This window comes from Xenopus laevis, chromosome 2S (genome assembly GCF_017654675.1).
Source record: "Xenopus laevis strain J_2021 chromosome 2S, Xenopus_laevis_v10.1, whole genome shotgun sequence".
Taxonomy (NCBI): Eukaryota; Metazoa; Chordata; class Amphibia; order Anura; family Pipidae; genus Xenopus; species Xenopus laevis.
Genome location: NC_054374.1, coordinates 64,731,179 through 64,757,711, shown reverse-complemented (window position 1 = coordinate 64,757,711; position 26,533 = coordinate 64,731,179). Strand labels below are relative to the sequence as shown.

The 26,533-nt window shown below is 38.2% G+C and overlaps 1 protein-coding gene across 1 annotated transcript; it reads right to left on the bottom strand.

Moving 5' to 3' along the window:
• Window positions 1-510: 510 nt before the first annotated feature.
• kdm5b.S (lysine demethylase 5B S homeolog) lies at window positions 511-26,180 on the bottom strand. Its single transcript, XM_018249408.2, has 28 exons — window positions 25,485-26,180; window positions 21,203-21,280; window positions 20,963-21,085; window positions 19,087-19,257; window positions 17,389-17,433; window positions 16,077-16,199; window positions 15,896-15,992; window positions 15,460-15,545; window positions 15,187-15,345; window positions 14,301-14,420; window positions 14,057-14,215; window positions 13,787-13,968; window positions 12,895-13,057; window positions 12,630-12,749; window positions 12,354-12,548; window positions 12,090-12,271; window positions 9,787-9,908; window positions 9,397-9,547; window positions 7,999-8,113; window positions 7,284-7,636; window positions 7,055-7,193; window positions 6,792-6,971; window positions 4,789-4,947; window positions 4,198-4,677; window positions 3,919-4,030; window positions 3,576-3,781; window positions 3,196-3,456; window positions 511-1,431 (listed from the first exon to the last, which is right to left on the bottom strand). Exons 1-28 carry the CDS (start codon window positions 25,617-25,619, stop codon window positions 1,297-1,299), a joined length of 4,551 nt encoding a protein of 1,516 aa, XP_018104897.1. The 5' UTR covers window positions 25,620-26,180; the 3' UTR covers window positions 511-1,296.
• Between the last annotated feature and the right edge of the window lie 353 nt (window positions 26,181-26,533).

Genomic DNA, 26,533 nt, shown 5'->3' with positions numbered 1-26,533 from the left:
AGCACAAGATGACCCCGGAGACAGGCTCCCACGTTGGGGGGTAGCATTAAGAGCCTTTACGTTGTGTAAAGGGTCTGCATTGCCCCTGGTGTCAGCTTAGCTGACTTTTAGAGTAGCAAAAATAAAAAACGTCCTAACCTCCTGAGGACACAACTCAAACTGGCTTTAGGCTCCGCCTGCTGGGGGTATAGCCAGCGTGGGAGGAGTCAGTTTTGTTTTGTGGTTGTGTCCTGCCTCCTAGTGGTACTAGCTATACCCAAGGTCCCTGTGTCCCCCAAGCTGACTTAGAGAAAATAAAGATATATTTATATTTTAAGTTCAGATAGTGTATATAAACCTTTTCTACACAAGTCCAACTAAATGAGCTCATGTAAAAAAATATAATTTTCTCTTTATGCTCTGATTAATGAAAAAGTGGCGAATTATGTTGAAAACATATTAGATGATCACTTATGTCATTGAACAGCAGAGTATTCATGTTAATTATAATGAAATGCAGCAGCTCGATGGTACTGTAACCAAGGGGTTTTATTCCACAATATAAACTGCAAAATGTCATCATACAAGCTACAAGAAAAGCAAAGAACCAACAAGAAATAATAATTAACGGGATTTGAGGGAAGCCAACGTACAGCTCAGTCTGCTATGTTTAACACTCTGGCTGCTCTAAGCACCTATTCAAACCAAGATTTCTGTACAGTAACCCTATGCACCGAGAAGGTATTTAAACCAAGACCAAATAGTTTCAACTTTCATTCCAACATATGGAATTAAAAAAAAAAAATAAGTGTTATTGCTCAATCGTCCTACAGGAAAGAAACTAAATTAATATATATATTTATATAAAGTAAGTGTATTTCATGAGATGAACCTGGGTGTCCACATGTAGCTACAACATTTCCACACTTCATTCAGGCCCCCTTTGGCTGCTGCACTAACCTAATATATCCCTGGAGTGAGGTATGAAAGGGACAAAACTCCTTTCTCAACAATAACCTATATCAAATTCATTTGTACTGAGAACCAGCAGATCTTGTAACAGATGCAGTATTAAGAAAAAATATATAAAATTGTCCAAAACAATTATTTTTTTTTTTGAGTTCTGTGGAAGGTGCAGCAGGTTTAGAGGGTCTGAGAAGAAAATTGCATGGGAGCCAGGTCTGAAAGGAATCCAGACAAGTGCTTTGAAGAATGAAAAAAAGGGATCCAAAAAGCTCCTGCGAGTGCTTTTTTCTAATAGTCCTGCACCGAAGAATTCATGTTTATTATTCCAAGTCTACAATAGGCGCTCTTTTCTTATTTGCGTGCACAGGTGATCTCCTTACAGTGTGTACAAACATAATCTTCCTTTTCAGCTGTTTCCGCAGAAAGACCAACACAGACCTGGTGAAACCAACGACTGCAATTCCCATCACATTGTACCCAGTCAACCTGCAAAAGACAGTAAAGTCAAACACCAATTTATTGCAACCTATAAACTCATCAAGGGCAACACTGTGAAAACATTTTGCCCTTCAGTTCTCCAGATTTGTCTTGGAATGTTTAGATATTAGAATAAATTTTCTAAATCAAGCTTACTACTAGATGCAGTAATATGTGAGCTACTGATGAAGTGTGACAACATTTAAAATGCTTTGAGACTACAGAAACAAACAGAAGGAGCACGCAAAAGTAAGGTCCTTTTAACAAATATTTACAATTATATTGCACGCAGCAAAGCCAATGGAATTCAAGGTTCTGTAAGTAGTATTTTTTTCTTTAAGTTTACTTACTGATGTAACAATGACCTAAGGACTTCGGTTACATAGGTAGTTTAATTTAAAATGACCTATTTAATCAATTTCAACCATTCCAAATGATCTTCCGCAAGCATGTGACTGATAAAAAAAAATCTGTCTATAATGCCCTCTATAATGTACTTCGAAAGAGTAATCGGTGGCTTGTCAGGGTCTCTGCACTCTTTCCATTAATAAATTAAGATTAAATGTCTTAAAAGAGAAGGAAAGCTATGGAGGCATTTTATTGCCAATAGATTAGCTGCAATAGTGCAACCTAGAATGCATATTTATTTTGTAGAATGTTTTACCATACCTGAGTAAAAAGCTCTAGAAGCTGTTTGTCTAGGATAGCAGCTGCAGTATTTGGTGTGACATCACTTCCTGCCTGAGTCTCTCCCTGCTCACTCATAGCTCTGGGCTCAGATTATAGCAGGGAGTGGGGAGAAGAGCAAACTGAGCATGCTCAAGGCCTAGCCCTGGAGGTTTAAGATGAAGGCAGGAAGTCTGATACAGAAGCCCATGTGTACACAATAGAAGGAAAGAAATGCAGTGTTTCTTTTGACAGAGGACTCTGCAGCATTACTTTGAGGGTTTACTGGTATATTTAGGCGGACTTTTCTGATAAGGCTTACTTAGTTTTAACCTTTCCTTCTCCTTTAAAGAACATGCAATATAACCCGTTGATATTAAATGAAAGAGGATTCTTACACTATGACCGTTCTCCTTCCATCTCGAATGCTGGATTTACCAGCTGGATGCTACATCCCTGTCTGGAGTCTTTCTAAATCATAACAGACTCTTTCACTGTCCAATACCACTTACGGTTTCCGTAGTTTAAAAAAAATAATTATTTAATAGAACCTTTGAACATTTATGGGGTTATGTGATAAAGGTTTGCTACATGTAATTACAGTCACCATTTTATATTTGAAAACAGGATTTATTTACAATTATGTACGTATCGATTTAAGAGTTATAGTTCCTTCATTTAAATATTTGTTAGTATGTTATAGATGGGTTTATTCTAAGCAACTTTAATTTTGTATTCATTATTTACTTGTAAGTGAGTGACCCAGCAACCAAAACTCATTTACTATTAAGGTTCAACATTACGGCTAATTACATTTTTTATTGCCGATCTTAATTTATTTTCCATTCAGGATTCCAAGGTGCTGCTGGGTTGCTAGGGTTAATAAACCATAGCTACAAGATAGTAGTTGAAATGTCAAGCCTAAGAGCAGCAGTACAAAATTTAAATATTTTAAAATCACAAAAAAATAAAATAAAAGATGAAGACTAACTGCAAACTTACTTATTACACAGCTGTCTACATTATACCAAAAGTAAATCTTGATGTTTTACTGGGCATATTATTTAAATTCCTGCAGACGTTTTCTTAAAGATGACAATTCCTCACCTCATCACCTTCAGGCTCCATACACCTGTCTGCAGGGCAAAATGCATCATCATCATCAGACTCATCTGATGTAAAGGAGTATTGGGAATCACTGGTTCGGTTCTCCTCAGGGAGTAGCTCTCTGCCACACAAGTCTTTTGGTTTAGCTACTTTAACCCTCTTTTTGAGGAAAGATGGGGTCTTTCTCATTCTGCCTTCTCGACGGCGCTTCAACTTTTGGTCTGTGCTATCTGATCTTTCTTTCCTTATGCAGCTCACAGCCTTACAAGTGTGAAAAAAAATAAAAAAAGATTACCACAGAAGCACAAAAAGTATCATCCATTATAACCTAAGAGAAATGTTCATGAGAGAGGTTTGCTTATCTACTGTATAGTTATTACCTCTGGTAGTACTGGGCTTCTATCTGCTCTCTGCTGTCTCACAGGTCCTTTTTCCCTGCTGTGGGTAACATGGGATAGGCTGCACTCTGGCGCTTGTGTAGGGCTGGGCTCATTCAGAAGTGCGTCATAGAGCTCTTGGATTTCAGGAAGTGAAACTTGCAAAAGCTGTGCTTCCATTAACAGTTCTTCTAACTCAGCATTGAGACCTACAGGTAAAAGAAAGATTCATGCTTTGAACACCTATTTTGTTTTGTAGTTGGCACTAAATTTAGGGAAAATGCAATTGCCCATTAAACTTTGTGTTTCTCTCCCTATGCTCTAGTCAGAAACAAGACAAACTCACTTTTCAGAGGGATACAGTTGCGTCCAGGAGAAAAAGGAGATCGGATATAGATGGTTCGGTTGTCCCACTCATGAGGTAGAGAGAATGATGTGGCCCCTACACTCTGCGATACCTGCGTATTTAGTTTAAAGGAACAATACGTAAATACCAGACCAGTAAAAAGGATATTTTCAAACAGACTAGTAAGAATCTTTTGCTATGTGAAAATTCCACTGCCTATGGCTATATGTCACATAGTCCAATGACTGTTTAATGTAGAAATATTAATGAAAATCTTACATCATTGGTCTCTGTCAATTGCCCAGCTGTTGCTTGCCACCTGTTGTATAGCTGGCTGGAGCTAATTTTCTCTTGCACCATTTTGAAGTCCGTTGAAGATAACATTTGTTGTGCCCGGTGTTGCCAACTGACTGTCCTTTCAATCAAGTAACGCAAGGCATCTCCTTCTGGCAGGCGCACACGCAGGCGTTGCAGGGAAGCTAAGAGAGGCAGGATCTTCTCCAAAGGTGGTTTTTCAGAGCGGTGGCACTGAGGACACAGCCAGATCTGGGCTCCATGTTGAGGAGCTGTAATACAGCCAGTGTGAAAGCAGCTTCTGCACAGCTCACACTGGATCATGGGAGCCACTGGTTCTCCTTGGCAGACACACACCTTCCAGTCACTCTGCTCCTCATTGGATAGAAGTCTGTTTTCATTAGAGATCCTGAAAGCATGCAAGTCCTCCATCTCACGTAGTCTGGCTTCTCCCAAGGCTGCCATCTAAAAAGACCAAGTGCAAAAACAAGTCAGACTTCAGCTAAAGCAAACAGCTCTCTTGTTGTTAATTTCAGCCCTGGAAGAGTAAATGTTTTGTTTAGGCGTTATCCTTACCGCTGTGGTAGTGTCTCTGCTTTCACTTAATGCTTTTTCCAGTTCCTGCAGACCATCTGGCTTTATATATTTTTTCTTTCCACCCAACACCTGCTCTTTAAGTTTCTTTGTTTTCTTTTTAAAGCCAGAGGATCCAACATCACAACGAGGACAAAGGACCTACAAAAAGAAGAGAAGGGAATATTAACCCAGTATTAGTACAGTGTTCTTTAATGGATGCGGTCATGGGAAAACATGTTTTTTTCAAAACACATCAGTTAATAATCATTTTTTTCAAAAGAGATTCGATTTGGAAAATAGGGCTAGACATATTGTCAGTTACTCAGCTGCCCCAGTCATGTGACTGTTGCTCTGATAAACTTCAGTCACTCTTTACTGCTGTACTGCAATCTCATATCATTGTCCCTGATCCTGTGCTTTCAGAAAGAGCCAGCACTTCACAATTGAACAGCTTTCTGTTTTCTTGTAACTGGAGAAGTCCCGACTTGGGTGAGCTAGGTGTTTTACTATTGAGTGCATATATCATATCTACCACTAGGTGGGAGCATTTTAGCAGTGGAGGTGTCAGGGAGTGGTTATCTTGTTACTTGCCAATTGAACTGTTGATCAGCAGCTGCGGGGGAGGGGGTGCTATCACTCCAGCTTGCAGTGCAGCAGTGAAGAGAGTCTGGAGTTCATAAGAGCAAATCACATGACTGAGGGCACCTGAGAAAACAACATGTCTAGCCCACTACAGATTTCAAAATTAAACGTAAAAAAAATCTGTTCCCTCTTTTGGGGGAAAAAAAAAAAAAAAAAAAAAAGGATTTTAGTGCAGAATTCTGCAGGGAGACAACAGATTTAAAAAATATGTTAGTGATTCAAGGAATAATGCCCTTCATCCCAACTGTTAAGGTGCCTAACACTAATCTAAACTAATCTTTCTGATTTCTTTATAGGGAACCGTTGTGCCTTTTTTTCCCCAAAACATTCATTACTAAAAGTAAGCTGGAGAATAAAACAGTGAAGTGGCATAGAGGGCAAATACACTTGCTACTTCTGTCAGTAGGGCTCATTACAAATGCAAGATCAGATGGACACAAGGCTGTATTCTTAGTAATGCTATTTATTAAAGGCAGTCCTAACTACTTGGCCGCAAAGACGCTGGCAGTGAGGGGGAAAATGCTGCAACTAGGCCGGAGCACAATTTATTCCAAAAATGCACCAGCCCTGGGTACTTTTCTTCTCAGTGTCACCATACTCTCCTTAGGCCCCAGTATCCTCTACATTGTCCTTGCGTGCCCAGTGCAGACATTCTTCACCAATCTCTGTACTTTGCATGTGCAAGTGTGGGATGCTGGCACACCAGAAAAGTATGGCAGCAGTGCCAAGACAGAAAGTACCCCAAGACCAGTACATTTTTGGCAAAATATGATTGCCTCCCAAAATCTGAAGTAAGCAACTAGAATCCCTGGTGGTTGTAACTTTTTGAACAATGTAGCAAAAGCCATCTGTAAAGAAGCAAGATTGATTTTCTGTTACATTATTTCAAGAGACACTTAGTAATACTTATTGCAATTATATTTACACATCACTTTAAATCCATTGAACATTTTTATTGAATGTACACTCGAACGGTGGTTAGAAAAAAAAAAGTTACCTATAGGTCATGTTGAGTTTTTTGCTGGGAGGTCTGTTTTTGTAAATAATTGTTAGTTGATGTTCCTACACCTGACTGTTTTGCAAACCTGACTGTTCCATCTCAGCCTGTCAGTTAAACTTTCTAATGCTAATGGACTCCTGCTGCACAAATATGGCTGCCCCCTCAATCTTTGGGTAAAAATTTTAATTTTTGAGTTTACATTTTTGGAAAAACAAGCTTTATAAAAAATAGATTGAGTGTATTGTTACAACTATTTCAAAATTATACGAAGCGAATACATATTTAAAGGTTAATCGTGTAGTATTTTATATGTTGCACCAGGTGTCGCATAGGACACAGAAGTAAATAGTTTTTTGCTTACCTCAAGCAGTGTATATGGTGAGTTGGCTGTTAAAAAAGTGTTTGATGCACATTCATTCCAAGCATGGACTTCTACCACTAGTGCCTCAAGCCTTGGCAGAGGTGCAAGATGAACAGGAATTGCTCGTCCATGGATAACAAGTTCCACTAGTGTGTGTAGTACAGGAACCCTGGGCCCAGCCTGGGAGAGAAAGCAGAAAAAAAAAATCTAAATTGACATTCCTTTTTCAAAAAACAAATGATAAATTGTGAAATGGTGCTAACCTGTACAGTCTCCACTTCTTGCAACCATTCATGGGCCCTTTGTACAGCATCTCTTAAGGATTCAACGCTGGTCAAATAAGCTGGGATTTTTTCCACTTCCCTTAAAGTTGATGTTAAGGAATCAAGTGGTTGACGGGGCCTATTTGAAATACATTACATCAATTATTGTACAATATATATTTCCCCCCACTTTGCATCCCTGGCAGGACTTAGTACAGTGATTACAAACCTGGATTTGAGAAGGCTTTTACACCGATCATCCCAATGTTCAGACATGGTAAGCAGCTCCTGAAGTTTGGCCATTGCCTTTTCTACAGAAGGGTGAGGAGAAAGACCCACACCTAGATCTATAAGTCTCCTCATGACATCTAATGTAAATGCCCTGGGATCCTTGCATGCCTGCTGCTGCTCTTCAAGCCATCTAGCCTGTTCAAGGCGCTCTCGAATATCCCCCAGAGGCAAGTCCAAGTCAAATTGAAAACTAGAGTCAAGCAGATCTTGCAATTCACATGCTTGTGGCATTTCTTCTGATAGAAGTCTTTGGCTCAGCGACTGGAATTCTTCCACATGACAAAGCAGGTCCTTCAGAACAAAAAATGGCAAAAATTAAGCTAGAGAACAAAAATTTGTAGCGTGTGCAAAAAATAAAGAGTCAGGGACTTTGGTGCAGGGTAAAACCCTAAGATGAATAAAGGCAATAAAGGGGGATGGCCAGACTGAAGGAGATTTGGGTGAACTTTTAAGTAAGCTAGAAGTTTATGAAAGCCCAACCGAATAGTCAATTACTGTAAAAATGCCAAATGCTTACATACTCTTCAAATAAAAGCAGAATTACCAATACAATGTTTCTTATATACGTAACTTTCTTGTAGAAACATTTTAGACCAGGAAGGAGAGTTTAAACCTAAGAATAAATTACACTCGATTTAAGATGAATAAATTACCTTAAGCTGAGGTGTCTGTTTAATAATACAGGGCAGAGAGTTGAGTTGCTTTACAAAAGACTTAAGTTCAGCAACAGTTAGCTGGTTTGCAGACTTTCCACCGCCTGATCTGAACCTAACAAACATAAGAGAAAAATTATGTTAAAACGGAATAAAGGACTAACCAAGACAAAAGCATCATGAACCACAACAATAACAGAAAAATAAAAGTAGTAAATTAGGATATAGACAGAAACTTTGCCTGTATTTTAGTACAGACATATAGTTTAATAGTGTTCCTGCTTTTATAAACAAGCATTATCTATTGTTAGTGCTTGAATCCAGCAATTAGCCCACCACAATTGATTCCAAACTATATTTTCCCCAGCATTCTGCAATCTTACTGTATGCCCTTCCAACCCTATGCTCATCCCAATATGAACTCTTTTCCTCACCAGGTTACTGGTTATTTCTGCAAGTGGCTTTAGGGGAAAAACTGCTGAAGAAGGGATTTTCTTTTCCTTCGCTAGGAATAAGTGTGCACTGATTTGAATGAAATGTTTTACCTTTGTAGGGCAATCTAAAACTTAAAAGGGGAAGGAAAGTTTACTTCCACTTGGGGGTGCCAAATGTTAGGCACCCCCAAATGATTGTATATACTTATCCTGCGAGCACCACAGATCGTTCCTCTTCTGGTTTCTTCGCGCGGCTGTCCATGCACAGTAGAGCGAAAATCTGAACTTTAACTAAAAAGTCGGCTATTTTGTTCTACTGTGCATGCGTCTGCCCAGGGAAATTTGAAGAAAGAAGAAGCCGGAAGAGGATCGCTCCTTGGCGCTCACTGGTATAACTCCAGACCGGTGCAAGTTTTCTGCAGATAGGCGCACCAGCCTGGGGTTTCAGGTAAATACAATCACTTGGGGTGCCTAACATTTTGCCACCCCAAGTGGAAGAAGACTTTCCTTTAAAAGGCACAATCTGCATAACTGGCTCTATTTGCATAATACCAAGGGCAAAATAAACTTAGTAGTGCAAGTACTGATTCTGTTAATGAAAAGCTAGAGAGGTTCGGATGATCTTTTGGACAAGCATAATAATATCATAGGCTATAGTGATAGTACCATCCACAATTCATATAGATATTGGTATAGATCGCTTTTGAGGATAGAGGGGTCACCATACTGTCAGTTAAATCATTTAAAAATAAACCCAATAGGATTGTTGTACTACCAATATGGATCCATGCAGCTTACTTAGAAACAAGTACAATGTGCTATTTTATAATTACAGAAAAAAAATACATTTAAAAATGAAATTTGCTTAACATGGCTTTTCCACAGTTTGGAGCTTTCTGGATAACAGGTTTCCAGATACCTGTATTGCAAATGTACTAAACACGAGTTTAAACTACACTGTTACCTGGTATGACGTTTCCCATTAAGTAGCTGTTGTGCCAGTGTTCCACATTTGTCAGCATCCTGTGCAACAACCTGTAGGTGGCGCAAAAGATCATTGTCTGGAAATTTCTTTTCTTCGGATTCCTGAATCAATAACCTCAGACAGGAGAGACCTGAATATAGAGAATAGAAAGGATATTCACGGTTTAGGAGCAAAAAGTAAAATATTGGAAGCTTGCAACCATTTAAAAAAAATAAAAAAAAATCAAAGAAAAAGCTTTAAGCATGGTTTGCAGTATAATGAAATGATCTTTTGAATGACAACCCATATGGCAGATGGTTTTATAAAAAAAATGTATATTAGGCATCAAATTTGTATATCTATCCAAAAAAATCTACTTTATTTACTTACTTCTTTTATTGCCTGAAGCTTTGAGAGCATCAATGACTTCTGTTGCCCAGCTGTCATAAGATTCTGCTCGCAACTTAACAGCATTCATCATGGGATATAAATCATCAACAGTGTAACGGTACCTGTGAAAAAGTACAACCTAAATGTTTATCTTTTGTTTTATTAAATAATGTACACTTTATGACAATTATTATTAGTACACATGTATGCCAAAACTATGAAGACACACTATCTATGATAATACTGCAGAGTTCAAAATAGTTTCCAGAAACAATGACTGCACAAGAACAGTCTGGCAGGAGCATGGTATTATGGTTGCTTAGAAGCAAACAAGCCTACCACCACAATGTGCATACACTGTTCGCTACAGTGCTGTGGAGCTGTGGAGCTTGCGCCATTGGATGCTGAAAGAGTGTATATGTCATAATGTGATTGGAAAGTCAGGACTTGGCAGATGGGAGAAGAAGAGGACTGCCTCTCTGAATGCATAATGTCAATGATAAAGTTTGGTGGATGAGGAGAAATAATGGTTCTGGCTAGGGAGTCTGGTTCCACTGAAAGTGAACCTTAAAGATTAAAAAAAAAAAAACAAAGGGTTGGTCCAATGTTCTTCTAGTTAGGATAAACAACAAAAACCTCATTAACTTCTCTCATCAGGCCTCCTTCCTACTCTTTCTTTTGACTTCCTTGACTAATTCATGGTTGAAAAAGCACCAAGTGGCGCTGTTGTAACAAATTCAATCATTAACGGTACATCAATTAAGATCTTGGAATTTAAAAATATATCTAATGTCAATTGCAGAAGTGCTTAGAACATAACTCATCAATTTTGCAATCACCTATTTCAAATGAGAACTAAACCCCCCCAGTAACCAAAGCCCCCCTTAAATGCCAGCCATCACCCCCTCTCCCTCCCTGCATTAGTCAAAAAGAAATCTCTGGAAAAAAAAACCTGACCTAAAAATGCAGAGCAGCGCAGAAGATCCCGAGCACCATCTGCTGTCTGTTTGCATTCTCTTTGCCTCTCTCCGTCTCAACACTGACAGTTGAAGCAGATTCTTGACTAGGTCCAACTGCGCATGCTTGTGCAGGATTTATGTCGACAAAGATCCCAAAAAAATACAAACGGGCAGAAGATGGTGCCAGGGAACTATGCTTCACGGCTCTGCATTTTAGGGTCAGGTTTTTTTTTCAGGGGCTTCTTTTTAACAAACACAAAGTGCGGGGTGGTAGAGGGAAAGGTGGCAGAGTGGCAGGCAGTTAAGGGGGGTGGGCTTTTGTTACCGAGAGGGGTTTTGTTATCCTTTAAAGGTTACTTATCCTTTAAGGCAGTGATCCCCAACCAGTAGCTCGCGAGCAACATGTTGCTCTCCAACCCCTTGGATGTTGCTCCCAGTGGCATCAAAGCAGGTGATTATTTTTGAATTCCAGGCTTGGAGGCAAGTTTTAGTTGCATATAAACCAGTTGTACTGCAAAACAGAGCCTCAATGTTGGTTGACAATCCCCATAGGGGCTATTAAATGGCCAATCACAGCCCTTATTTGGCACCCCAAAAACATTTTTCATACTAGTGTTGCTCCCCAACTCCTTTTACTTCTGAATGTTGCTCACGGGTTCTAAAGGTTGGGGATCCCTGCTTTAAGGTCACAGCCTATAATGACATTTTTGACAATTCCATATTCTTTACATTATAGTTTAAGGAAGGCCATATCCTGTTTCAGCACAATAATGCACAAAGTGATGCTGCACAAAATTTGTGTGAACTTGACTGTACAGAACTCTGACTCCAACCCTATTGAATCATATTGAACACCTGTGGGAGGACTAGTCATGCTGACAGCAAGCCAGGCCTGATCACCAACATCACTGAAAACCACCAAAATATTCCAAAACAAAACTAAGGAAAAGCCTTTTCAGAACATTAGAGGCTTTTATAGCAGCAAAGGTGGTTTGGGTATGAAATGTCAGACAGAAACTGCCTTATATAGTGTATATACTTAAAGGTTTATTCAAGTTAGAAAAATATCTTAAAATACTTTATTGGAAATTTTTTGTGATATAAGCTCTTTTGAGCAGGACCGTCTTTACACCTTTTATCAGTTACGGTTACATATTCAATATAAACACCCATTTTTTGTGAAGCGTTGCAAAACATATGTTTCCGCTTCATAAATTTGTGTTAATGATAATACTTATGTTAACTAGCTATTAATGATTTTATAACAGAAGATAAGTGGGCCATGCAGTTTCACACAGTACATAAAAGAAAGGAGTCACCCTCTTTTGCAGTCTTAGTCCTTACCCCAATGTGTACTTGTAGAGTGAACAATTACAGAGGTCCTCCACATGATGAAGACATACAAGGACCCCAGGGCTACACGTACAGTACACTGCTGATATGAAACAGGTGGTCTTACACTTCATACACTGACGATCATCATCTGCAAGGAGTTCAAGGTCAATCTTTTCAGACTTCACAACTCCCTGAGGGAAAAAAGGAAAAATTGGCTAAAGCATGGCAAAACATTTAACCCACCTCATTTATTATATTTTAATACATACTTACCATCCTTCGGACAGCTTCACGGAGGGCCCTCTCCTCATCTATCATGAGAGCCATATCTTTCTGTACAGAAGAAGCTAGCACAATATCAAGATCATCTCCCTTAACAGCCATCTTACAGATCATCTCATCATGGGAAAATACACAGTATCTGTTCAGCTCTCTGTAATGTTCAATGCACTGACGGCCAAGAGGAAGCTAGAAGGCAGTACACAAGAATTGTTAGCTTGAAAATCCTTTAATCAACAAGCGTGAAGTTTATTAAGCCTTTGCACTTACCCAATCAACAGTGCAGAAGTTGACAGCTTCTGCAAAGTTAAAGCCTTGGTTAAAGCCACTATGATATGCACGTGGAAAAGTGATCACAAATTCTCCAGCACACTGATTGGTTCGATAAATCTGAGGATGACAAATCATTTTGTTAATTGGTTTTTTACTTAAATTCAGTTTAAAAATGTGTTTGTGTAGTTAAAGTGCAGATTCATAGTTACTAATTGAACACAGAATCAACTCATAATAAAGGTCTCTAACTAATGTCACCTACCGGAACACCATGCGACATTAATGTATTTGGATTCATTATGGTCACCAGCTGATGCAAGAGGTCAGGTTGCGCAATGAATAATTCTGGGGCCAATTTTTTCATCACCTCCTCTAGCTGTTCTGCAGCATATCCAGGCGCTCCATACCAAGTTTTTGGCTCACCCCTACCAAGAATCACATTGATACGATTACAATCGCATAACAAAGACAAAGTATGAATTTAATACAGGATTCTGTGGTCTTTTATTGCTGTGGAAAACAATACTGCTATGTGAGAGAGAAGTTTTGTTCATGGGTTAATGGGAAGCATTTGATAATTTCTCATGAGACTTGGGGAACTTTTCATCATGTAGCAAAGAAATTTAATTTTACATCATTAGAGTAAACTGCAACAATGTTTCTGAGCTGCTATACTATTAAAAGGGGATTTTGCAAGCTAGTGTACAAGATTTCTTGCAATTTAGCTAAAAGTCAATATGAAAAAACAGACTTAAGCCAGGCCTTTTTTAAGGATGAGGAACAGCCTTTGAGCTGCATACCTTCAGCATTTGCAGCAGGTGGGAGAAGTGCAGTTAGGCAGAACATAATATAATGATGACTAAATTAAAGCAACTTGAGATCATTTGTAATTATTTACTTTGGGAGTAAGGAGAACCCAGAGAATAAAGTATGAAAAAAACCATGTTGCTGCCACTCCACAACAAGAGTTTATACACTATGTTCTACACTATCCCCTCAAAAAGCCTCATCTGTACTTTTATCACTGTTCAGTAGCAAACAGAGGTAAGGAGGAGCCACCCACTGTGGAGCCCTCTCTCTCTCTCTCTATCTAGAGATGATAGATAGATATAAATTTAGGCAGAAAGAGAGATTTCCCATTCATCTTTGCTTACCAATGCAGGTAATTAATAGAGTAACTCCAGTGATCCTCAATGTGCCAACAAAAGGATGAAAAGCACATGCCGACATAAAGCCATGGTAACTTCATGCCACATATATCAGCTGTGACATGTGTTAAAACCGAGGGCTCCATCACAGGCAAGTTATTCAGATTCCAACCACAATCCAAGTATACCTGAGGAAGGTAAAATAATTATAAATGCAGGCATTACACAAATTATCTATGTATTTTATCTTTCTTCCTTGCAAAGGCTACTACTCACCTCATCTTCTGGTTTAACACGGAATTTACCATCACGCACAGGGAAGCCACTCCCAAATTCCTTAGATGCTATGTCAGCCCCATATTCTACGGTCACATCCTCCTCAATGGTGCTTACCAAGCGCCAGAACTCCTTTTCCACGAGCTCTGTAGGAACCATCTGTTGGGATCAATGTTTGTGAGCTCTGTTTGGCATCCAGATTCTGGTATGATTTTTAAAAATATTTGCTTCAAGAAATACTTACATGCACTGGCATGTTAAAGTAATCAGACTTGAAGTTATCAGCCATCTCTCCAAACATGCGTAGGGTGTAATCTCTGGATGCCTGTTCAAACCCAAATGCTTCATGTGGTTTACTACACTCCTAAAAAAAAACAGACCCTATGGAATAATCTGATATTACAGAGAAATATTTATGACAGTCTTCTAATTCATCATTTTGAAAATCAGCCACAAATATCTATTCTAAAGTAGGCAATGATAATGACAATTGGTAAGCCCTTTGGGTTATAAACAGCGCAGCACTTACAGAAACATAAAAATATTAAAAAGTGTTTTAAAGTAATAAAAATGTAATGCAGTGTTGCCCTGCACTGGTAAAACTGCTGTGTTTACTACTATTGTTTATATTAATAAGCTGCTGTGTGGCAAAGGGGGCAGCCATTCAAAGGAGAAAAGGCTCAGGTTTCACAGCAGATAGCAGATAAGTCCTGTAGAACATAATGGTGTTATCAGTTATCTACTATTTAACCTGTGCCATATAGCCTTTTTTTCCAATTTTATGAACTATATGAACTATAGTAGTGTTTCTGAAGCAAACAGATCAGTTTTACCAGTGCAGGTCAACAGTACATTATATTTTTATTACTTTAAAACACTTTTCTTGGTGTTACTGTTCCTTTAAGGAGAAAAAAAAGTAATATTTTCAGAAGGAAACTACCATGTAAGCCAGAAGTGTAAGAAACAGTACATCTTTTTAGTGTAAGGACATAGAGGTTACAAATATAGATTACGGAGCAACTGGCTATGTAAACATTTCTACATTTTCAGTTTTAAAGATCAGATTATTACAAATTCCTAATTTTGTAGCACTGCAGGCGGCTGCAATTAAGACATTTATAGTATGATACCTGTGCTAGGCATTTAGGGCATCTCCAGTCTCCCTTGGGAACATCTTGGAGTGGAGGGATAAGGCAGAAGGTGTGGTAACTATCATCACATCCATCACATAGCAGAAGTCGATCCTCATCACTTCCACTGCCACAGACAAGACAGGCATACAAATCCACCTGCAATGTATAAGAATTCAAGATGAAGCCAAAACATGTTTTTTTTTTTATATGTACTTAGTTCATAAGTACCATGCTAATAACATCAATTGTAGTGGCATGTCCTATACTCACCTGGCTTCTAAATTTTTTATTCCGTACTTTTGCCGTCTCTATAGCTGGTTCAACGATCTCTTTCTTTACTATAACAGAACTGTCCTCTGTTGAAAAGAAAGAACATTTAGCGACTTAGTAAACAAAAGCATACTACAGGGGTTGTAGACCATAAAATTAAACTTAGTATATTGCATATAGTGGGACTTTAAAAGAATTTGAACAATAGAGGGGCTAGGTTGAAAGATTTTTAAAAACAGTACATCTATTTTTTGGTTGCCTAACAACCAGATAGCATTAGCAGTTGCTGGTCAGAAAGATTAGTAAAACAAAATGCTAATTATGTAAGAACTATAAACTACAAAAAGACCAACTGAAAGCTTGTTTATAATAGAACAGATTTAAAATAAAGCATTCTCTTAGGCTTTTTTATAAAAGAAAACTTTCTTCTACTCACCCTTATCACACTTATTTGGGGTGTATCCCATTCTACGACGAAGGGTTCTTGGTCTTAGTTCTGAAACTTCTAATGGTTCCGTTTTAACGGTGACAACCTTGAAGAAGGGGATAATGACAAGCTGTACAATTGAATCTCTCAAAACCTTCATGATTTCAGCTTTAGGGAAATGAGCAATTACCTCAGATTTCATTCTTTTGGCCCTTCTGGCAGGAGTGCAGTTTTCGGAGGGTTGGACAGATTGTCGCTGTGGTATATCATGTGGTTTGTATTCCTTGTCCTTGAGATCAGGTTCAAAAAATGGCTTCAAGAAAAGAAAATTGACAAAATGTTACTTATAGCACAAACTGAAAACATATTTCCCTTAGTACAGCATTTATTTTATTTCTACTGATAAGCTCTATTACATGCATGTGTGTGCTCAGAATTCAAAGATATATATCATGAAATCATTCTCAACAAAAGATAGTATAAATCTGCAGAAACAGTCTCCATTTCCAGTTTGGAACTTTTGGCATCTATCGCTTTGCTATCATTTTACCCTAACAGTGACCCCTAAATTAAAGATACAAAGAGGCAGCAGAATGTGACAAATATAAATAATAAATAAATAAAAAACAATAAAAAGGATTATTTTTAAAATCAAAGCAAATAATTTAATGATCAGGAGAGCTTATTGGATGAGGCAACAGATTAGTAAACCCCACCCCTACCAAAAGCTATGCAGGCTTTGTCCCCCTCCCCTCTCCACAATGTGCTTTGTGATCAGCTTTAACCAGGAAGTAGTGTTCTGGCTATTATGTTAGACATCACTCCAGCCTTTATACATTACATTTTTGGCTAACTAACTATATTAAAAACATTTTTTATTTTGCACAGCCTACCCATTTACACTGAACTGTTCCTTTAATAACAGATAACATTATGTTATACAGAGCTTATTTGCTATGTAACTTGAGCCTTTTCTCCTTTGAATAGCTACCCAGCAGCTTATTTATATAAACAATAGTAGTGTTTCTGTAGCAAACACACCAGTTTTACTAGAGCATTGCAACACTGCATTATTTTCATTACTTTAAAACAATTACATTTTTTGAGGTTACTGTTCCTTTAAGGGTGGAAGCAACCGAAACGTGCAAGGACATGGACCCATTTGCCTATGGAACCAATAAAAACTAGTTTACTTTCATTGGAGCATGTACCACTGTCCGTTTTCTGTGGACTAACCAACAATACTGGTGTTCTTCGGATACCTACAACTGCTTAAGAATTGAATAGGCACAGTGAAGTCAGGATAGTAAAAGCAGCTACTAAGACAAGTGATTAAAGCACAGTGCAAGAACTAAAGTGTGATTTGTGAAGCAGTTAATGTATTGTAGGAGTCTGCAAATTACAGAATGACACACACACACCAACAACAACAATTGACAAAGCAGAAGTCATAAAAAAAGAGAACAGAATGAAGATCTAATTTTAAACGTAATATGTCATACCTTATCATTAGCAATACTGTCCAGCTTTGAGCAAGAAACAGGAGCCTAAAATAAAAGAAGCTAGATAGTAATAGTGTCCTATAATTGAAAACAGTGATATGTACAAGTAAAAAAAAAAAAAAAAAGCAAAAAGGCATTATTTAGTAACTATTCTAAAAATATAAACTACCTAATTTGAAAAGCCTTCTTATTAAAACAGATCAAACTACCTCAAGTAAGTGTTTACACAAATAATCCAATAAATTAGTGAAAAGATAAATAAATCAATGATTAGTGACCTTAAAGGTTAGCTATACCCCCAAAATGAACACTTAAGCAACAGACAGGTTATATCAAATTAGGTGGCATATTGAAGAATCTTACTAAACTGGAATATATATTAAAGTAAATATTGTAAATATAAGTAAATTCTTAAAGTGATACTGACACAAAAAAAACAAAAAAAAAAAAACTACTTTTTAAAATATGAATGTACATTAAATGTTACTTATAGGTCATGTTGCTCGTTTTTGCTGAGAGGTATGCTTTTGTAAGTAATTGTTAGTTGGAGTTTCTAAACCTGTTTTGCCAACCTGACTGTCCCATTTCAGCCTGTCAGTTAAAGTTTCTAATGCTAACGGACTTCTGCTGCACAAATATGGCAGTCCCCTCATACATGGGGCACCAGACAAGTAATGTAAAAGTATTGTGCTAATACTTTATGGCAAAGCCATAAGTAGCTTTCAAAAAATATATATATTTTGATGTTAAATCAGTACAGGTAACCAGAGTCTCATCACTACTCCTCTGTTTTTGTAAGAAAAGAGCAATGTCCAAGATCTAGGCAATAGAAGTCACAAAGGAGCAGAAGGGCCCTCTGACAGCTGGGAATAGCGGGAGTTTTTGTGGCATCCTGCTGGGCCAGTCTGCAGGTAGCATGCATCATAAACCAATCAAAAAATTATCTGGATAACATTTGCTGGCCATCTGATAACACAAAAAGCACAAAGGGGCTTGAAAACTATTTTTCCACAGCAATGAATTAAATACTAATTTTAGATAATAGCCAATTTAAGCAGCCCTGGGGAAACAACAGTAGTGACAACACAGGGGCTGGTCTTACACCTGTTAGGTTAACGCCACACTGAGTTGAAACTCAGCCTGCTGAAAAACATAGGCCCAGAATCAACCCCACACTAATGTGGAAGACATAATTTCTGTGCAGTGCTGTGAAATATGTTAAAGCTATACAAACAATAGGTAGCAATAATACCCCTTACTGAATCAAGCAGAAGTTGTGGCATCAAGCTGAAAGAGGAAAGATGGAAGCATGGTGGCACAAAGTTTAGCACTGCTGAGTCCTAGATTTGGTTTGTATGACTTTCCTTCAGGTACTTCAGTTTCCTCCTACAATCCTAAAGCATACATATAATAATAATGGAACCCTAGTATATCAATACGGATGAACTACCAGTTTAACTGCAACCAGTGAGATATCCTGCACTGCAAATTAACTCAGTAGAGTACAGGAAACCTCAGACCCCAGTTTCAACATGTTTCGATGCCTTTGTGGCCAAAGGAGTCACTGCTGTGAATCTAACCTCCTAGAAGACACTTGAAAAAAATGGTTGTTTTACAAACAGTGCTGGAGATGGGAGAGAAAATACAGGAAGTAAAGTTTGCTAGAAGACGATTCATGTTTGGCTTATACATTCTTACCAGTAAGCTAGTCCCAGACTGGAATAAGTTGTAAGGGTGAAGAACTCTCTCATAATGGCCTCGAATATGGGAACCCACAGCTTTTCCTGCAGAAAACCCCATTTTTGTAGCTATCTTGGTCCATTTTCTTTCTCTACAAACTATATCAAATCCACCTTCTTCAGCCACCAACTGCAAAAAAATGACGTTTTAGAAGATTAGTAATAGCAAGGGCATGGGGTTTTCCTGTAATGTGGAATAACACATAACTGCAGTATAACCAACTCTCCTCTCCCTAGCCCTGATGCATTGGGGTACCCTACCAATAATGGTACCCTATCACTACTTTTCAAGATGAAATTCTAACTATTGACCCTGACATTTAAAGGCTCAGAACTCAAACTGCTTCCAAAGCACTAATCTTCAGCATTTTACTCATTACCTTTTCATAGACATGCAGTTAAGCCGTCTCTATAGCTGCACCTCTTTTCTTGAATTCTTACCCATGTCCCAATCCTAATCTCCCTACATTGAAACATAGATGTACCCTTGTTCTTGAATTCTCAAGAAACCTTTCTCCTAATCGCCCTGCCTTGAAACAATATCTTAAAGGAGAATTCCTCGGCGCAGATTCTTCCAGCAGAGTTGCACGCATCCATCTTCCAGCTCCTCGGTAAGCAGACAGAGATCGGTAATTTCCATGTAATTCCACGTATGCACAATTGTCACAAACCAGCAAACTGCTTCAACTGCACATGCGCTGAAATACTGATTTCCCAGTCAGCTTACAGAGGAGCCGGAAGATGGATATGTGCAACTACACTGGAAGAATCTGCACCGAGGGGTAACTACAAAGTATGCGGCATTTGCTCAGGGGGAAGTAATCCTGGGGGGTGGAGATCTACCTGCAGTGGGGGGTACAGGTTTTTTCCCCACAGGTTGAATTCTCCTTTATAGGGGTGGTTCGCCTTCCATACACTTTTTTCAATTCAGTTGTTTTTAGATTGTTCCCCAGAAATAAAGGCTTTTTTCAATTACAGTCCATTATTTATTTTTTACTGTTTACTGTTTATTAAGTTTAAGTTGAATGTTCGAGTCTCTGGTGTTTCAGTCTGGCAGCTCAGTAATTCAGGTGCAGACTCTGAACCGTTATAATTTTGCAACATTTAGATGATACATTTCTCAACAGCAGCTCTTGAGTATTGGCAACTATTGTATCAATTCTAATAGCTGCCTATAATGAAACCCAGAGATTCTGCTCAGCAGGGACAAAAATAAGAAATGCATCAACAAAATGTATCCATTTAGAACAGTTTACAGGGTCGGCAACCCCCCCTCCAAGGGCTGCTTCAGAAGGTGAAAAAAAGACACTTGAATATTAGAAAAACAGTCACACATAGAAAACAGAAAGTCATTGGAAAAAGTGATTATTTCTGGTAATCTATCTGAAAACAACTAGTTGTTTGAAGGTGAACCACCCCTTTAAAACACATTTCTTTATAGAGGCTTATCCACTTCTAGCCTAACATTACTTTCTTTATACATTATACTCCTATGCACCTTGCTATCTGCTGTGCTCAATGCCACATTGCTCATTTTGTCAAATCCCAATCGTACCCCTTCCCACACATTGGGCCTACTCAACTTCTGCTTAACACTGTAAGCTCTACTGAGCAAGGCACTCTTAGCTCATGCATTGATCAATATTTGTAAGTATCATGTATGTTTATAATGTAATATAAAATAATGTAGAAGATGAGGAGGGATGGATATATGTTATATATGCATCTGCTATAAATCTTGCACACACTTGTCATAAAACAGTACAATTATTTTAACTGTTGAAGGCGCAACAAGAGATAGGCAAGAATAAAAAAAGAAGCAACATTATCCTCACCTTGTTCAGCTGAAATAAATCTAGAATCTTTCGCTCCACATGAGGAATTTTCAGCGTACATCCCTGCAACTCCCAAAATTTAGCAATTTGGTCTAGGAAATTTAGCTTCACCCTAGTCTGAGCCTAAGGGAGAGACAGGATGTCAATGGAGTTATATTTTATTTTTGCATTGTAATGTGTTATTACATTTAAAGGTTGCTCATCTGGGATATCCTGAACTAACTTTGTAACTTTATTTACCTCAAGCTCATTCAGTCTTTGGATCCTTGGAGTGAAGTGCAGTTTATCCACATCACAAGCAAATGGAGGCTGCCAGTCCTGCAGAAGAGACAGAGAATTAGACGAGAATGTACAACTGCGTTTATTAGAAAAGGAATATGCTCTGACCTGTGAAAATACAGGTCAGTGGTCACAGAAAGTAAAAACAACACTATCCTTAAAGGGGTTGTTCAACTCCCAAACACTTCAATTCAGTTGTTTTAAGATTTTTCCCATAAAGACTTTTTTCAATTACTTTCCATTATTTATTTTTTACTGTTTTTCCAAAATCTAAGTTTACATTTAAAATGTCCCCAAGTCTGGCAGCTCAATAATAATAAGGGCAAGGCCAGACGTTGCATTTTTAAAAAAGCTCCGTCTGGCATAAATACGCATAAACGGCACTACAACTGAAACTAATGGAAAACGCACTTTGGCAATTCTCACAGGGCAAATGCAAGATGAAATCCGCCACGGGACGCCAGTATTGGTTTTGTTTTGTTTTTAGCAGAAATGCCAATACGTCAAGAAACTACCTAGTCAATAGACTCTATGGGATCTGCAAGTTTGAAACCACACTTTACGTAAATACACAGCGTATTTTAAATATGGTGTCCAAATTCTTGCGAAATAAATGATGCATATACATTTTTACAGCCAGTGACGTACTTACGTTGTGTATTGACGATCATTAATGCTCCATTTTGCATGTAAATAGTTTTTCTATTTCTAAATAGCTTTTCTATTTCCTATTTCCAGCCAGCGGAATTATGGGGAACGAGAACAATGAGAAGCGCATGTTGGGAAAAGAAACCTATGTGCTGAAAAACGCATGCTGATGGTCGCGTTTGGTTTCAGTGGCGTATTTACGCCCGACTGAGCTTTTTTAAAAACTTAACATAAAAACGCCATGTCTGGCCTTGCCGTAATGCAGACGCTAAACTGTTACAATTTTGCAACATTGAGTTGATACATTTCTCAGCAGCATCTCTAGAGTATTAGCAACTATTATATCAATTCTAACAGCTGCCTTTAACGAAACCCAGAGATTCTGCTCAGCAGAGACAAAGATAAGAAATGTCTCAACTAAATGTATCCATTTAGAACAGTTTACAGGGTTGGCAACCCCCCCTACCAGAGCTGCTTCAGAAGATGAAAGATTACACTTAACACTTCAATATTACAAAAACTGTCAAAAATAGAAAATGGAAAGTCATTAAAAAAAAGTTGTTATTTTTGGTGATCTATCCGAAAACAACCCCTTTAACATGTACAATGCAGTGCATAGTAAACCACACTTTAAAAAGCAACACCATACATTTAAGGCAAAAAACAAAAGCAGGCAACTATGCTGAATATTAATCTGTCGAAATATTATACAACAAAAGAAAAGAAACACTAGTTTAACATAACATTGAAACTAGGAGCATAGAACTACTCTATGAAAAATATCACTGCAGTCCCATGTTTTGGCATGGACTATATACTGCAAATGATGTATTAATAAATACTAAATTCTCAGAGAAAAACTAGTTCATTGTTTAAAGAATAGTATATGGTAAAACAAAATATTTCCCTTCAAGTCAGGTTATATATATATATATATATATATATATATATATATATATATATATATATATATATATATATATATATATATATATATATATATATATATATATATATATATATATATGCTCTTATAACATGGCTGACTAAGGAAGCTATAAGAAAACCAACATTACACAGTCGGTGCTTGAAATGGGGAGAAGCCATTTTAAGTGTCTCATTTAACTTTACAACAAAATAGGTCAATGCCAAAGACATTGTATAATAGTAACATGTATCATAGAACACAAGATAGTATAAATATAACATTTTATTTACAGAGTGTCAACTATATTTAGAACACTTGAAAAAATAATTTCAATAAAGCAGGTTATAAATTACTTACTTAAAAACTTACAATTACTCTAAATAACACTTTAATATCTCTGAAACAAAATAAAGAAAAACAAACCAAATTTTGTAATTAAGATTGTTTTTTCAAAAGCAAGGTGTTTAAAGAAATGGTTTAGCATCTAAATGAACAAGAATTATGGGGGTTTGGTTCGTAAAAGAAAACTTGGTCTTCAATATAAAACAATTCAAGTATTACATAAGGGTGATCAGCTTTATGCAAGCTGTATGTGAAGAGTAGCTTTTGTATGTGAAGAGTAGCCTTAGTGTCTGCCTTTCCCAGTCTCTGACTATAAAATGGTGGTTGTTACTGTGAGAACAAATGGAGAGGGAGGCCAAACAAACATGCACTATAAACTTCACACTGATGGTTCAGGCACGATAAGATGAACCATCTTAAAGCTTTCTCAGATTCCAACAACCCATTCACACAGTTTGAGACCAACCACCCGACATTACTACAATGACAAGATGGAGCAGCACTAATCTTGTGCTGAGGTTGCAATTCTAAAACAAACAAACGATAGAGCCTAGGTCATACACTACCTACTCTACTTCCACGACATTTCTCCAACAGCATTTGTGCATACTGACAACTTTCAGTTTAATCAAGTAAAACTATACGTTTAAATATTAAAAGAAACCTATCACGGGAAAAGAACCAATTTATTATTTTCTTGTTAGCAAACAGGACAATAAAATAACACCCAACCCACTCTCCTACAAAGCAGTGTTGCTCTTCCAAAAAGGGACATTTTTGTAGCCACATTAAAGGAAACAAAAGCACATAATATTGAGCAAATACCACCCACTGGAACAACTGCATGTTACCACAGTGACATCAGGAAATACTGCAATTTCACTAAGATTTTAAAAAATAAAAGATATATATATATATATATATATATATATATATATATATATATATATATATATATATATATATATATCTGCTTGTTTAAATAAGTGTGTGTGTTTATAGGTCTAAATCATGACTATAGATTAGAATGTGCACAGATACTGGCATCACCTGTTACAAAAATAACCATTTGTAAAATTTGACTAATTTTTACAATTATAAAAAAAGAATGTGCTTTCCTTCGAGAAATATGAATATTTAGCATCCCAAAAAAGCAAAACTGCTTTATTTAATGAAATTGTAAATACCATAACTCGTGAAAATGGTGTATGTAGTGCTCACATGATGCCTGGGATAACCAACCTTTTAAAAAAATGTCTGTCACCATTCTTAATAAGTATGAATGTTTTCAAAGACAAAAATACAGAAGCAGGATTACGGACAAAAGGAGATGTGTAGGGTTAATGAAAAGTTAGGCATCATTTTAAATGGTAAGTGGAATTATTGAAGGCTGAAGTTATGGAGATGTTAAAATTGTGACATATATAATTTGTAATAAGGAAAGCAAGAGGGTGGAGTTCCATCTTAACTTTCCTGAAAGCCAGATCCATGTTTTGTGTGCATCAAATCCATAAATCCCCAACAGGCCATGTTGGGTGATATTAACACATGTAACAAGAACAGTGTGCCCATCTTTCTTTGGAAAAAAAAGAACTGAAAAGCAGTTATCCGAATAACCAAATGACTGTTTGTGGCATTCACAATTGTGTGCAAACCCCTTGTTCTTCCCATCACACACACATGCACACAGGAGCCACCATTTTGCAATCACACTGTTCTGTCTGTTCTGTATATATGTATACAGGCCTTATAACAACTAGTCATTTGTTTGCATATTTAGCAAAGTCCCCATGTCACTTTATTCCACAAAGGTTCATTTACAACATCAGCCCTAAGACTTTTTGCTCTAGTATATGGCTTTAACTAAGCTATAATGCACTGTGCTGGTAAGGTCGTGGTGTCAGGCTAAAGCCTACTCTTGTTGTCATGTTATGACATTGTGCCCCCCTCTCTCCACACACAAAGGATTGGGGGCTCGGGCGCCATATTGAATACTTCCTGTCGGCCTCAGTGTGCTGGTCCAAGCCAGGAGAATAAAACATTTCCAATGAAAGGCTTCCGGGAGTTAAATGCCCTCTTCACTAGCAACACTAGATCCAATATGGATGTGCACTTACCGCGAGGGTTTGTCTAAAGCCATACTCGCCTTAACTTAAATGAAGCATGAAGAATACAGTACAACCTGCGGGCCTCCAGCACCTACTATACAATGTTACAGGATGTTGGGACTGGAGGGCCGAGGTAGGAGAGCGAATAATCGAACGTACAGCGGGGAAGGGGAGGGAGCAGCTGACTAGTCCGTACAGAGAGGACCCCGGTACTCACCGGAGGCGGGCGGACTTTGCAGATCCCGCTCCGTTCAGCAATCGGTCGTATTTTACTAATATACGCGAATGGGTCAGTGAATTCCTCCCAGGTGGGCTCAAAAACTGGGCACTCCGGCGGGGGTACGAACTCCATCTCTCCGGAAAGCGACCGGCAGAGAGGAGCCAACAGCCCGGTCAACTCAGTCCCGACCAATGGAAAGCAAGAGACCCGAGGACACCGGTTGTGAAGCTCGCGAGGGTGGGAATAGGAGGAGCGAGACAGACCGACCGACACAGAACGACAGAGCGAGGCCGTAGGGCGCAGAACGTGGAGAAGTGTTTCTCCGCGGGGGAAGGGGGTGGCAGGAAAAAAAAGTAGTCCCGGTGTAGACACTGATCGCGTCGATAAATCTCATCTATAATTGATCATATTCACGTATGCTGCCACTTGAGCAAGTCCGAACCCTTGATACAATACGGAAACGCATGGCCGAACTGCACGTAAGAATAGTATCCTAAATCAGCACACACACACATTTTAATTGCACAATCAAGTTATTATGGGATGCACTGTTGACATATGCTAAAGCAGCACTATAGTGCAGTCGTCACTTGCTCTACACGGAGGTACGTATTCTTGCACACACGTTGTAGTTTCAAGAAACAATGCTGTTGATTCACAAGATACAGATCATATCGATTAATGATTCAATGGGTTAGAACTGCAAATAGACGCTTTCTCACTGTAAACTTTGTATGCATTTACAAACGTTCGCCATTCATTTTGCCCTTGGCGTCGGAATACAATTACAATTTTTTGCTGGGGGAAATATAACAGTTCTCGTTGCGAAGAGCAGTTTCGGTCAGTCCTTTTCGTCTAAATAGGTTCCAACTGTGAGATACACTCCTTATGTTTACATGGGCGGATGAATCCCTTCCAGCTGACTGCCACACCATCGCCGGGACTCATTTTTTTAAAGAGCCTGACGGAGCGCGAGGATTGGCTGGGCTGTAACGTCGCGTCACACGGACAGGAGAGGCGTTCCTACAAACCGCAGATGGGATTTC

What these genes read in the sequence shown, in the direction of transcription:
- kdm5b.S (XM_018249408.2), bottom strand. Translation starts at nt 25,619, where the DNA reads ATGGAGTTCGTACCCCCGCCGGAGTGCCCAGTTTTTGAGCCCACCTGG. An exon ending in GCCCTAAATGCCTAGCACAG is followed by an intron (nt 14,421 to 15,186) that starts GTATCATACTAT and finishes GTTTTTTTTTAG; the next exon opens with GAGTGTAGTAAACCACATGA. An exon ending in AAAAGCCTTCTCAAATCCAG is followed by an intron (nt 7,194 to 7,283) that starts GTTTGTAATCAC and finishes TATTTCAAATAG; the next exon opens with GCCCCGTCAACCACTTGATT.